Source organism: Anarhichas minor, unplaced genomic scaffold (assembly GCF_050575085.1).
Source record: "Anarhichas minor isolate MPS153535 unplaced genomic scaffold, ASM5057508v1 ptg000014l, whole genome shotgun sequence".
In the NCBI taxonomy this organism is placed as follows: domain Eukaryota; kingdom Metazoa; phylum Chordata; class Actinopteri; order Perciformes; family Anarhichadidae; genus Anarhichas; species Anarhichas minor.
The window spans coordinates 8,195,743-8,210,026 of record NW_027466460.1 but is presented as its reverse complement, the minus strand read 5'-3'; the positions used below and the strand labels follow the sequence as shown (position 1 = coordinate 8,210,026).

The 14,284-nt window shown below is 39.1% G+C and overlaps 1 protein-coding gene across 1 annotated transcript in view; it reads right to left on the bottom strand.

Annotated features, from left to right (window-relative positions):
• Positions 1–14,284, bottom strand: part of npnta (nephronectin a) — a 43,811-nt gene that overhangs the window by 5,607 nt on the left and 23,920 nt on the right. The window contains exons 6-10 of the mRNA XM_076091320.1: positions 10,366–10,485; positions 8,982–9,101; positions 6,172–6,306; positions 4,705–4,827; positions 2,869–3,285 (exon numbers count right to left, since the gene is read on the bottom strand). Of these exons, the coding sequence (XP_075947435.1) occupies positions 2,869–3,285; positions 4,705–4,827; positions 6,172–6,306; positions 8,982–9,101; positions 10,366–10,485 (915 nt within the window). The remainder of the gene's footprint in view (positions 1–2,868; positions 3,286–4,704; positions 4,828–6,171; positions 6,307–8,981; positions 9,102–10,365; positions 10,486–14,284) is intronic.

The following is a 14,284-nucleotide window of genomic DNA, read 5'->3' as shown; positions in this document are numbered from 1 at the left end:
AAGTGACCCTGTAAATAACTTATTTGTTCAACAACCATGTTGAAACAGCTCATACTAAATGTTGCTCTTGTTTTTTACAATGTGACCTTTAGTGGTTCATTTCATCCAGACATTTGGGCGGTAACAGCTTAAGGTGGATTTCCTATGTTCTGCCAAAATGTTCAGCAATAACCAATCCTTGACTTGTTTTAGGTTTGGAGACAAACACAGTATACTTCATTTATTTTCAGATGCTGTTTGTGGGTGAACACCTTGAATACCAACTTTTATTTAGCTTAGGTAAACACTGTCTTTTTAATGTAAAGTTAATGTAAATGCATTTTTAATGCAATAGTATTGTATTAGCCTCAGAGGTTTGAGGGTTTTCTCTGGAGCATGTACTCCTTTAAAAATAAACATATTTACATTTTGGGGAATATATAAAAAATTATATATTAAATAAAATATTAATTTTCTTGCTGAGATTTAGAGGAAAAGATTGATACCACTCTTAGATTGACTTTAGTACACACCTGTACTTGAGACACAGCGGAGGCATTCTTTATGCCACGAGGCTCTCATTCAAATGATTCCTATTTCCATCTAATTACCTGAATAATCACTCAGCAGTGTCTCTCCCCCCTCCCTCTCTGATATTATTCAAACCGTCTTCAAGAAGCTCTGATTTCTAGAACTGCTCTGCCGTGATGCAAACTATTAGATTGATGTCTCCCTCAAGCAGTGCAGACAGGTGTTAATGTAATCTCCTTTCCTCTTTCCCTTTTCTAATTATGTGATGCCATCTGGCAAGGTGAGCAGGAACCACAGTATCTCACCTCTTATCCTCTACTTTGCTGTTGCATCTCACCCGATATTTCTACGTCAACGGAGCTTAATATTTGGGGTTTTGGTAAACACTGACTTTTGCTGTGCCTACAAGCAAGCATGACACAAAACACACTTCTATCCATGTTCAATTACAATCTTTAGTGCAATGTTGGTGCATCTGGTGCATTTTTTCTGTATGGCTGTATATCATAACAATATACAAATTTACTGAAACTACACTTGTTGTGTGCCAACAAATCCCAAAACCAAAAATGTGTTAGCCCAACTCTTAATACTCTCCAACTTATCTATCCTGTCTATGGCAATCAGCGCTTTAAAGTTCATGTCCTAAAGCTGCAGGGAATTGCAATTTTAATTTCTGGGAACTAATTTACGCTGTGGATAAATATTCGTTCGTGCTCTTTCTGTCTTTTAAAAATATAGAATTCCACCAGCCTCACCTTTTAAATATTGTTATGAAAAGTGTTTTTTAGACAAATCATCTAGCTTACTAGATCAAAAAAAAGAAAGGAGAAAAAAGTAGACTGTGACTTTGTCCCTGAGCTAAATATTTCTGTCTTCACAAGTCACATCGCGGAGGTCATTTCATTAAAAGATGGATGCATTTGAGACTTTGAAAAGAAAGCAGCAGATGATTGCAGTGGCTACCTTTGAAGAAAAACAATCTCATCCAACTGTCATTGCTAAAGTATTTTCAAAATTCAATTCTGTAATTTGGTTTTGATCAAGAACATCAAACGTGTGACATGTGGAGAAACAGTCTGGCTGAGAAGCAGTTTGTCTGTTAACTGAAGCCAAAAAAGATAATTACCGTTAGAGGGAAATATTCTTACTTTACACTACTGCAACTATTGCAACTACTTAATTCTCTTGTCAAAATGGGCATTATTTCTTCATTAATCTGCATATCATATATAATACGAGGGTGGATACAGCTTCATTAAGATCATGTGAGTGGGTCGTATAACAGCGAGACAACTATTTAAAAGCATTAATACAGAAAGCTCCCATTGACCTATATTGAATCTGATTTCAACCATTTTCACCAGTTTCCATACCAAACCATCTTCAATTTTTTGCTAAATGTTTAGCATTAGACTCTTTCATATTGTAAACTGGCATATAAAATGTGTACATTTGGGAACTGACTGCCAACTGCTGTATGCACATATCCATGTGTTTGAATACAAAATGAATATGATAATACACATCATCTGTCGGGTAAACATCCCTTCGGATTCCCCAGATGGTGACATGTGTCATAATAAACACAATATTCCATGATTCAGATGAGGAAATATTCAAATATACTCCAAGTTTGGTTGGAGGAAACCTGTCAGGGAGCTGATGAGTGCCTTTTAATGTCAAAGTCTGTGACCCAAAAACGAAAAGTTCACCTCACTATCAAACGTCAAAATACAGAGATTAGAACCTGCTAATGCAACGAATTCTCATGTTTTCTGAGCTGCTCAAATTAATATTTTTATACAAACAATGTGTACTTCTGATGAATGACTATCAACAGTCGAGAAGGCTATAAGTATACTACCTCAGAATGAAATAGCTGTCAGACAAAGTTAGCACCAAGTTGGTGAACTTAATGGAGCATTGAGCAGAACCAGATACTTCCTCCTGATAGAGACCGAAAGCAGAGCGAAAAGGAGAGCAAATATTTTTGTCAGGTTGCCGGAAACACGACTCCAAATAAATTATAATAACGCTTGGTATCTACTGGATGTGTAAATAGGTGAAAGTTTGCTAACAGGTTAACCATCACATTTATGTGGAATAATATGAGGTGATAATATGTCAAAGCTGTGATTATACCTTCTTGTACTGCCCCTAAGTGGCCAAAACAAATATTAATACAGGTTTAAAGGTTTGCTTACATTATGAACATTTGCAAAGAGGCCTATATTTCATGTGTGATCAGTTTAAAAAAATAGACACAAAATGAAGATTTGTCATCTGTAACTCAAAGTGTGTATTAAGAAAGGTGTAATGAATGTAATGTTTATGAAATATAAAGATAATTCTTACTGTGGACATCTCCCCTCTGTTTGGTGACCTCCTTCTGGATGGTGTTGTCTACAGGTGTCACTGGTGGTGGCGACAGCGGGCGTCGTGTGGGAGCCACTGGCCTTGGTGGGATGTAGGGCTTGCGTGTAGGGGCAGGTGGCTTCCTGGTTGGGATAAAGGGCTTTCGGGTGGAAACTGCTGGCTTGCGTGGAGGTGGGGTGACCCTCTTTGGCGGCAGAGGGGCTTTGGTCGTCGTTGTGGTTGTCGTAGTCGTTGTGGCAGTTGTTGATTTGGGGATAATGGGGAAGATTCTCCTTTGAGTCACTGGTGGGCGGAGGGTAGTGGTGGTTCTTTTCTGATCCATGTCGGGGATGTGGTTGTGATGATTTGGAGGCAGTTTGCCTGGTCTCGGAGGGTCAATAACCACCTTAGGAATGGCTGAAATAATAAGAGAATGCAGATGGAGGAATGAAATATGAGCAATAAAATGTTAATGAGGCGTACAATTGTAGACTAACTGCAATGATTAGTCTGACTTGTGCAGAGGAGGGCTTGCCTCATCTACTGAGACCTCTCCTGATATCTATTAACTAAATGTTACTCTTAAAAAAAAAAATTGGCTGTCTCAAATCTCACTGAAGCAATAGGTCACACAAGAGAGGCCCATAAAATCATCATGTAGCAAGTTCGCATTTATTAATTTGAGGATTTTTTTAAAGACAATTCTGGACATTTTTCTCAATAGGACTGTTAAAAAAAGAGAAAGACGGATGGTTGCATGCAACATAACTGGTTCCATGCAAACTCACCCACAAAGACACCCCACGTTCAGTGAATTTTTGCTTTTGTGACATCAATATTGCTCTCTGACAGTGGCTTTTTATTCGTTCATGTGCTCCTCCTGATTAGTAATTCTTTGTGTGTTCATAGCCAGAGGCCTCCCAGCATCATGATAAAGCTGCTGTGTGTGTGTGTGTGTGTGGAATGATCTCTGCATTCAAACAGGCTGCTGTGCCCCGGAGATCACCCTCGCTCTGCTGATGTCATAAACGTAACACCTCCTTTTTCTTTGTTCCTCCACACAATCTTCACACAGGAGCAGAGACAGAGAATTGGGGGTCGGTGCGGTGTGGTGGTAGTGTGTGTGTGTGTGTGTGTGTGGGGGGGGGAGGGCTTCATAAGGGTTTCATGAGTGAGGAATGAGTGGACAAAGGCAAGAGGTTTGAACTCAGTTATTGCCTTCTCAAGTTGCAGGCGACTTTGATATGTGATACACAAATAGGATATTGCAACTCGACTCCCAGAGCGCTAGTGGCTCACACCCCCTTGGGCAGACGACAGGGTGAAATATTTGCAACGCACCACACCAGGAGGCATCTTCGCTGCTCGCTGCTCTATGGACTGTTACACTGGTTGTGTCTGTTAGATGATTAAGTAACTGTGGAGAATAAATGACTTCTTGTCCACTGAGCGGCTGTAAAAACTACAGACGCACAGACCAAATGAAATGTGTGGGTGTGAGCAAGCAAAATGAGACGAGGAAAATACATTTTTTTGACATTTGATGATAACTCCTCTTCTTGGCTGAATAAAATAGAACAGATGTTTTTTTAAATTTTTTTTTTTTAAAGGAGTCAAGGCTCACTCGGGGCACATGTGATAAGGGAGCAGGATGATTTAAGTGATGACTGATGCCATTACAAAGAAAGGAATTTCAGTCCCGGCTCTTTGCTGAGAAGGCTATTCCTGGTTTCCTAGCTTTTTAAAAAACACAGGCAAAGAAACCAAATATGTGAGGCCCCGGTCCTCTTTGCAAAAGTGAGCATCTCGGCCAGGTGTTTTGTTCTCAATTCTTACATTTGCAAACGTGGCCCATCCCCCTGTAGCCGTCTTTGCATTTGCACTTGTACGAGCCCGGCGTGTTGTAGCAGGAGGCAAAGTTGCTACAGTGGCTCTGACCTAAAGAACACTCATCCACATCTGAAAGATAGTAAAAACATAACATTAAGCTACTGACTGCAAGTGTAAAAGAAAAAAGTTAACATAACAGCAAAATGTCAAAAGATAATTGCTTCACATCCACTTCAAGGAGAGCTCAAAGTTCATGTCATAAGTATTGTTAGCAAAAGCATTTAAGTGAATAACAGTTATCCCTCTGTGAATGCCAGAGAAAAAAATCATCATCAGAGTTGTTTGTTGAAAAATCTTCCAAGAGATTAAGCTGCAAGGTCTTTAAAGCATTTTAATGTTTCTTTCTTTTTTTAAAATTTGTTCTTAAAAAATGAATGAAAAAAGATTGGATGTAGTGCATCTTCTAGATGCTGCTACGACTCAAGGTTATTGCGTGGATTTCTATAGAATGTCACTTTAAATGTTTAGATAGCAAGTATTCATCATCGAAATGCACAGCTGGGGGAACGTTTAACAACAGTATTCTGAAGTTTCAGTTCCTCCTTTATTACGTATTTACTACTTCAACTACAGAGTCTCAAACTGACTTTTTGTATTTATCTGTTGTTATGGAATATCATTTTTGAACATCCTGTTCAGTGGTATGTTTGAATGTCATACAATAATGTACTATCTCATTGCAGATGTAAATACATACATACAGTAGCAGTGTAAAAATACTATATAAAAAAACTGTACTTTTAATATTGTAGCAGGTCAGGGTAGAGCTTATTTGAACAGTGTTACATACTGCTGGGTTGATTAATGTACAGTATAATAATGCAACTTGCTTCATAAAATTATCATATGTTTTGTATGTATCTTAATCTGCAAAGTAATCAGTAACAATACCTGTCAGATAAATGTAGTAAAAAGAAGAATATTTTACTCTGAAACGTAGTGGAAGTATAAAGTAGAATAAAATTAAAAACAGGTAAAGTAAAGTCTGTCAAAACTGTACTTAAGTACAGTACGGATTAAACGTATACGTCACTGGTTGGTAGTGTGTACCTTCTGAAGTTACAGGAGAAGTTTCAGCGTACTGTACATATGGGCACCAGACTATTGTTTGATATGCGTTGATAAGTACTATGCGTGTCTGTGTGTGTGTGCTATCGTTTCTATTTGCTCCCTCAGTGTCTGGTGTAAAAACAGCACCCTGCATCACTAAAAATAATCCTAATATTGGTTATAAGTCAAGACATCTTAGCACATTTATGACCTTTGTAAGTTTTATCTGTAAAAGGATAAAAAGGACAAAGGCTGTTTATTGTCATCGTAAAAAGATACAACGAAATACAGTTGCCGACTCATCAGTCAGTTCAGCCGTAACAAAGTAAAAAAGCCTCACTGTGGAGACAGTAGTGACGGTACCTATGCATTGGTATTTCCCATTGATGTATTGCAGGTCAAAGCCTTCATGGCACTTGCAGATGTAGCTACCAAAGGTGTTTATGCATTTCCTGAACCGGGGACACATTGCTATGCCTGCTGTACACTCATCCACATCTGCAAGAGAAAAAGAGATGCCGGTTACCACACAGAAGAAAATATTTCAATTAAAACATAATGTATTCATCATTTCTCACTAAAAATCATTTTAGAGTTGGCCATATACGGCATATAATGCATTCAAAATTACACAATGCAATGAAAAACTTGCAAGGTTAAAAAAAAAGGCATTTTAATCCAAAACTAAACAAACATCTCTCTTCATATTAGGAGACTTCTTTCACCTTCCCCGGTTAGTATTCATTTAGGAACAAAGCACATTATGTATTCTGTTCAGTGAGCAGAATACAATTCACAATACCTTGTTTCATTATTTATTTAAATACCTATTCTAAGTGTCTCTGTTGATCACCTTTGCAGGCATGTAGGCATTAATATTTAGATGCAGAGAGGCTCGAACATTTGCCTTAAAATCATTAATTTATTTGCTGCATATTGCAGCTGAGGCGCCGTGGTGCCTCAGGGACTGTGCTGTGAAAGGACCTTTACACAGAGACACCTAGACCAGCTGGGAAAACAAGCAAGTGAAGTAAGTGGGCTGAGCTCTCTTATCCCTTAACAGTGATCCCTTAACAACTGCTGTTGAGGTTCTCATCAGCAAGACACTTAATGGCCAACAGTTGAATTATTTAGCTACTGACAGAGCAGTGGTGAATTATCATGTTTTACATAACACACACATGCACACAACAAGACAGTCACTGTCTCAAAATGTATAATACTGCGTAGAAATGCCTGTTTTTATCAATGTTACATCTGGCTTTGAAGACAGCTTCGACTTTTCTTTCAAAGCTACAGATCTTTAAGCATCAGAGTTAAACACTTATTAATTGTTATACATCAGTCTGCATTAAGCTCTGCAATTTTGTGTTTTACTTGTCAACTTGTCTGATAAATTAAGCATTTTCTACGTGATGCAGCTTTGAAATATGAAGCCGTCTAATACGTAACTTCTGCAACAATGCAAAAACATTGATCAGACGGTTTTCTGTCACAGTGCAAAACAAGTCAATACTTCCTTCTAGTGGATCGTCAGACATCCTTCAATTGGAATGCACAAAAAGCAGGTGCACAGTTTTTTAAAAAAAGAGTACATTTCACATCAAATAATAAATATATTCAACCAAAGTTATTTAGTTAAACATCTTGGCATGCATTTGTCAAACTGCGAACAGTTTAATTTCAGACTTAAGCGAAGTGTAAAAGTAACATTTCTTCACATGTAATGCTACTTGCAAAGAATAGGAGCTTTTTATCAAATTCTCAAACGTTTGATTTACGTAGCTTAAGTGATTTATTCTATAAAATCTGGCATTGATTTATATAATTTATCTGATGTAAGTTGTCTACCAGCTGCAGAATTATTTTCCTGTTTCAATTTAGTTTTTGCTAATTTCCTTTTAGTAATACATCTACATTTTTATTAGATTGATGTTAATGTCACACGTCAATTGGTACAGGAGGATTTGAAACAACTAGAACTAACTTTGTTGATACATGTATGTATGCTTTTGCAGTAAAACATGTATCTGAGTAACTTGCAAGGATTTTTTTTTTATAGACAATGGGGCAGATTGGCTGTTCTTGGAGATTACAGCGAAACAAGAAACACAGACTTGAATTTGTCGTTGTGCTTTAATAGAAATGAATGGAACAGGGAGCCAATAAACGTAGAATGGAAATGTACTTACACTTTGTTATAAGTATGAGTAAGTTGCTTGATAAAGACTCTCTTCACACTCAACTAAGTACTTTTTTACTCCTGAACTGGATCTTTAGGCATTTTTATGTATTTAGGTATATAATTCTTAAAGTTTGATAAACATGGGCCCATGCCAATTTTAAAGCTACAGCTAAAAAAGTGTTGACACATTTCACACTATAATAATGAATAAAACCAGCTATGCATCAATGCAAACTCTCCCATCTAAGGTAGTAATCACCTCCATAGATATGATTAGATACTCTCCGTAAAACAGCGTCTTCTCGAGGGATCCGGAAACATTCCATTAAACTGTTGTACCACCTGTTGCAGGCAACCTTTCCTTCCCCTCCTCCATCATTTTTCATGATTGATGACTGTCCTGTTTTAGAAACCCCCCCCCCCCCATTAGCCAGCCCACAGTTATGCGGGACTATAAGGCGGCCAACCAGGAACAGTCCAGTCTGGAACAACCTGTATTTAAACCTGACACAGGTTAACTGCCTCAACTGCCACTTCATCTGTTAGTTACCCATCTGAGAAGCTCTTCCACGTAAACAAAGAAGGAAGAGGAGGAGTGGGCTTCCCCTGATCACATCCCTGCTGTAAAAGCTGGAGGAAGTAAGTGGAATAAAGTCACCATTTGTTTAACAAGGCCTGTTAAATTGCTGGGGTGGTTAATCAAAGCAAAACAGATGTATTGGTAAATATTTCTGGATGGATCTGAGCTTCGCTAGAGGTTTTGTTTGGTTTTCAAAATTGTCTTTTCACAGCCAAGTTTTCTTTCTTGCTCTGCCAAAACAGTTGCATTTGATTATCACTCAGCTAATTTAATGGCTGAGAGGAACTTGACAAAAAAGAATGTAAACATTCCTGTTTGTGATGCTTTACGTGAGTAGCTCATGGGAGGGAGTGGTAACATAAGGCTCAGTTTTCAGGCCTGTGGAGATATATAAAGACAAGGACGTACCAACACAGGTTCTTCCATCCGGAGCCAGCTGTAAGCCCGGCGACGGACACTGACATCGGACCTGTCCTTTCAACATCTCGCAGCCGTACTGGCAGTTGGCCATGCCACAAGTGCGAGCATCTGATTGACACAATGGAAACACAACACATATTAACCAATGATGGTGCCAAAAGGGAGAGAACACACTCACTTTCTTTCCTTTTCACATTCACACTCACACTTTATCGTTATCCTCCAGCCAGTATGTGAGAGCCAGGCCACTGCCTGATATTAGCTGAGTAGACCCTGAGGTGCAGACAACAGAACAGCGCACACTCTGCCGTTATTAGATTCCTGTGCTGTGCAGTTGCTCTGTGTGCACGCCATCCTCCCTCACCCACTTTCATCCTTTCCTACACCTAAAGAATCGTAATCCATCTAAATCCTATCAAAGCGTGTGCAGTGTGTGCAGCACCTCTGTTGCGGAGCCGTGCAGGGCAGATCAAGACCCTCCAAAATAATAATATAACGGAACAGATTTTCTTCAGTTTCTCTCAATAACTTCGGACCCTAAAAAGGAAATTAAAAGTGAGGCTCATGCTGCCGCTGCCATTTCAGCTGCCGCAAGCACCCTGGAGTACAGTTTGATGACTAAGGCAGGCCAGGCTGATTAAATGCTACAGTGATCTATTGATCAAAGCAGTAGCAGGCGAGAAAAGAAGAGCGGCAAGGTGTTTAACACTATCATGCTTTCATCACACGACAACACCTGGAATTGCTTGAGATTTCCTAAAGTGGTGAACAATTCAGACTTTAAATGGGGGGAAAGTTATTTCCTTCTGATAAAAAAAATAACTAATTCAAATAGGGCAACCGGGAGTCACGCTATGCTCGAGAGGAAAGGTGAGGAGAAAATAGTTATCAGGTGGGAAACAGAATTTACAGCAAGACGTGTACAGGCAATAACTCCCATTCTGTGGAATACCTCAGGGCAACCAATAAGAAATGCACGCTCACTCGAGGGTCTAAAGGGTTCATACTTTTCCTCATACTTCAGAGGGGTTCTTTAGACTTTGGAGTTGCTATAATGAAGCAGATCAATGTGGGGCTTTAAATCAAAGCAGTCTATCAAAGGATCGTGAGGCTGCTGTCAGAGGTACTCATACAAGTGGGAAAGCATATTTTGTAATCGAGAGCATATGTCATCAGCATTGCCTTGCACTGGCATTCAGATGAATACATTTGTAGTGAAGTGAAGAAAAGCTTCACAGTAGCACAATCCAAGCTACAAAGCAGAAGCAAGATTTAAAAAAAAAAAAAAATGAGGGAGAAAATAGATCAGGAATGAAAATATTCCCAACAATACAGAAAGAGACGTGTGCTTGTGTGTGAGTGGCCAACTCACTTCCACAGGTCCCGTCAGGCATCAGCATGTAGCCGTTGAGGCAGTAGCACTTGTAACTCCCATATGTGTTCATGCACCTGTGTTTACAGGGCCTTGGCTTCAGCCCGCACTCATTCAGGTCTGCAGACAGAGAGAGACAGCTTAAGTGGATTGGAGGACAGAGAGACAGAGAGAGAGAGAGAGACCCTCCTACAAAGAGGTGAAATTAGTCAGTGGGCAAAGGTTAAGAGGTCAGTAATGTCAAACCTCACCCACCCATTTATGTGTGGGTTTGTCTGTCTGTCTGTCTGTGTGTGTGTGTGTGTGTTTTGTTAGAGGTGGGGGTGTCTTCGAGGAAGTGCCATGTTCTGACAGGCCTGTAACCTCACTCTTTGATGATTTAACAGGAAGCCAGTGTCAACTGTCAACCTGCCCATTACCTGCAAGTGATAAAAGATGCTATTATACCCTCTGACTCACCACGACTTCATGTGGTTGTAGCTGCAGCATCCACACATAATTCCAGTATTTTCATGCAGGCATAAAAGTAGAGAAATCTCGCTCACAACAGCCTGTGAAAATTGTATTAGAAAATATTGCTGTCTGACTTCGGAGCGGGGAGGGCTCCTGGGAGAAAAGAAAATGCCCTGAGCTCAACACCTGTCAAATGCTTATGCAAATTCAAGTCATTATACACTTCTCCCAGCACAACGTTTATATATTTCAGTCGCAGGGCCCTGGTGTTGTGTATGCTGCCTCACAGGAATGACTTACTGATACTCTGAAATGGAACAGAGACACCATTAATGTTATTAGATAAACCTGTGCACTTTCTGCTTCGACAAGTCAAAGTGTCCTTTTCTGAAGGGTTTAGGGTGGCTAAATTAAATAAATATATTCATTTTAATTTCTTCCTACTGTAGACTCCACTGGAATCTTATTTTTAGGACTGTAACTAAACATAGGTGACATTCATAATATTAAAACGGTTTAATAGTCGTTCCACTTTGGTATGTCAGTTCCAGGGCATGTTGCCTGGGATGACTTACTGACGCTCCTAAATGTAATAGAGGCAACGTTAACGTTATTAGTTACACCTGATTACGTCCTGCAATGACAGGTCAATGTGTCCTTCAGTAAAAAATGCCCATGCTGAGTTGAAGAAGTGAACATGTTTAATTCTTACTGTAGACATCACTGAACACTTATTTTAAAGAATGTAAACAAGTAAAGTAACATTCACAACATCCAAATGTGTAGCAAACCAACCAGTAAGAGCTTGATGGCACTATATGGCAGATATTGTTGACATGTCAAAGTATTAAACGCAGAGGGGTAACTATTGACATTAATGACGTTCTCATTTCAGTTAGTTGTCCCAGGTACAGGGCCTTGGTATTGTGCATGCTGGCTCACTGACATACCTGAATGGAGCAGAGCCATCACTACTGTTATTAATTAACAGTCCATTGGGCCTGGATTAAAGAAATGTGCTTTGATTTAATCTTGCTTTTATAACAAAACATTCAAACTGTAGAAGAAACTACCAAAAAGAGTTAAATAGCTCTGATTGTTTCTTTGTTTTTCCCAGCAGACAGTTTCACACACAGGCACAATTAATTCAATTATTTAATTAGTGTCTGTGTCCCACCTCAGTGTCCTGGATCCAGGTACCTGGTATTGTGCATGGTGGGGTACTGGGCACATAGGAGAGGTTTGCTTTCTGGGCTTTCTGCCAGAAATCTCCTTCGGTTTAGGCAACAAACCTACTTGGTTGGGTTTAGAAAAAGATTGTGCTTTGGGTAAAAATAAACCCTGTCTGGCAGAAAGCCCTGAAGGTAAACTTCTCCCATGTGCGCATGCTGGGACCCATCATTAATGGAGCATCGCAGTAGTTCAGGTAGGGACAGAAGTCGTTTCATAGTCACATGCTCTCTTTACTGCATGTTCACGACTGTCTCGTTTACTCAGGTGCCCGGCGCTAATTAATTCTGCCCGCTCTCATAAATGGCTCAAACTTGAAGTGAGGAGTCTCTTGCACCTGTGCTTTTTCTTGCACAAGACAAAATATCTGCTGTGAAAAAGGCCAATATGCATTCTAGGTGCAAATCGTTCTTAATAGAACATTGATCGTGCCGCCATTAGCTGTGGTGGAAAGTAACTTATTACCGTCATTACTGTAATTGAGAATCTTTGTTGTGTATTTGTTCTATTTGAGTCAAATAGACTCAATACATACTCAAGAACTCCTTTAAGTGCATTCTTGATTCTCTCTGCTCTCATACTCTAAGAGAGGGATTATAGCCTGGAGTTATACTGTTCAGACAAAGAGAGGAAGATTTCTCATTTCAGTTTTCTTCAAACCACTTTTTTTCTCCTAAAGCAATTTTCAAGATTAATTTTTCTCATAGAGAAAATGAAAGTGTCAGTATACTCTTGAAGAACATTACTGTGAAGAGAAGGGGATAGGTTCCAAAATGTATTCTTACTAATATTTGGGAAAAGTAACAGTACTCCTACTTTGATAGGATATATTAGTAATTGTTTGGTATTTGTCGTTGAATCACAATAAGTGGCTCTGAGGTTAAAACATTACTTTTAAAACCTGTAAAGATGAACAAATATCAAGCCATGTTTTGGTGTTGTTCAGATATTGGATAAAATGATACTGTAGCTGTGTTAGTTATCAGTTATAATTCCTTGAATGTGGAAGTTGGCCTTTCATTGAGCTTAATTTCACTGTTTTCAAAATATTCTTTTAAAATTAAATTAAGACCAAAACAGTTGTTGTGGGGTCCATTGGGAGTACTAGGCCTAAAAGGGGGAATCCAGCTTGTAGCTACACAGGAATCCATCACACTGGAATGATAACACAGGCTTCAAGAAATATAAATAACTTGAACTATAAATATCCTGTTTCTGGGATACGGTAGAATCATCACAAATAGATTTTGTGTCACTGTACAGCACATGAGGGGTCATTTTCATCTCGGCCGACTGCACTATGACTGGCTCCGTGTTTAGCTCTGTGGACATATGCGGGGTGCATTCTCTGAGTGCCGCAAAGCTTCTCCATTTAACAGATACCATAAATTAATTTGGATGAATGATGGCGCAGATGCCAAGTTTGTATATCAGACCCCACCTTCTATTAATGGAATCTTCTGCTCTACTAAAGCCATGTTGGCTGATTCAATAGGCGCTGCTGGAATTTGAACTGACCGTCTGCTTGTTGAATCCAACCAAATGCCACCCGGCTTTATGTTATTTTCCATGACTACAAATTCTTCTGGAGATATATGGGGTCAGTTTGTGAATGCAGTTGTTACACGAGGGCCAGCATAGTGAAACATTTATACTTTCATTGAATACAAGAATAACAATAACAAGAAGCATTTATAAGTTTCACAATTTTTTTTGTGTGTCAAATGTGTGACAAGCAAGCAAACATGTTTTTTTTTTTTTTTATTAAAGTTTTTAATATTACAATCTAAATTTATCAGTAGATCTAATGAAATTAATATATAAGGCCAGATTTTCTGTTTGCATTTGTGCTTGACATTGTACAAGAAATGCAGTTGCATTGTCATGTCAAAATGAATACTGAAATTGCACTGCACACACACACAACAGGCCTTGTTGTCTGATGCAAATTGCCCTGCCAGTGTGTTTGCGCTACTGCTGATGTGCACCACATGAATCTGGAGGCCACTGTGTTTTTTTAAGCCCTTTTTTAAAGCTTAGTGACTGACATTCTCTCTGGACTGATATTGGTGCTTCTTAATTCTTAAACTAAGTCCAAAATGATCTGTCCTGTCCTTGTCAGACAGCATGCTTGTGTATTTTCACAGCCAAAACCCAAACCCTACAACTGTCTCCTTCTCTTACAAGATAATGTCCACAACACACACACACACACACGCAAAACACACTTCACTTT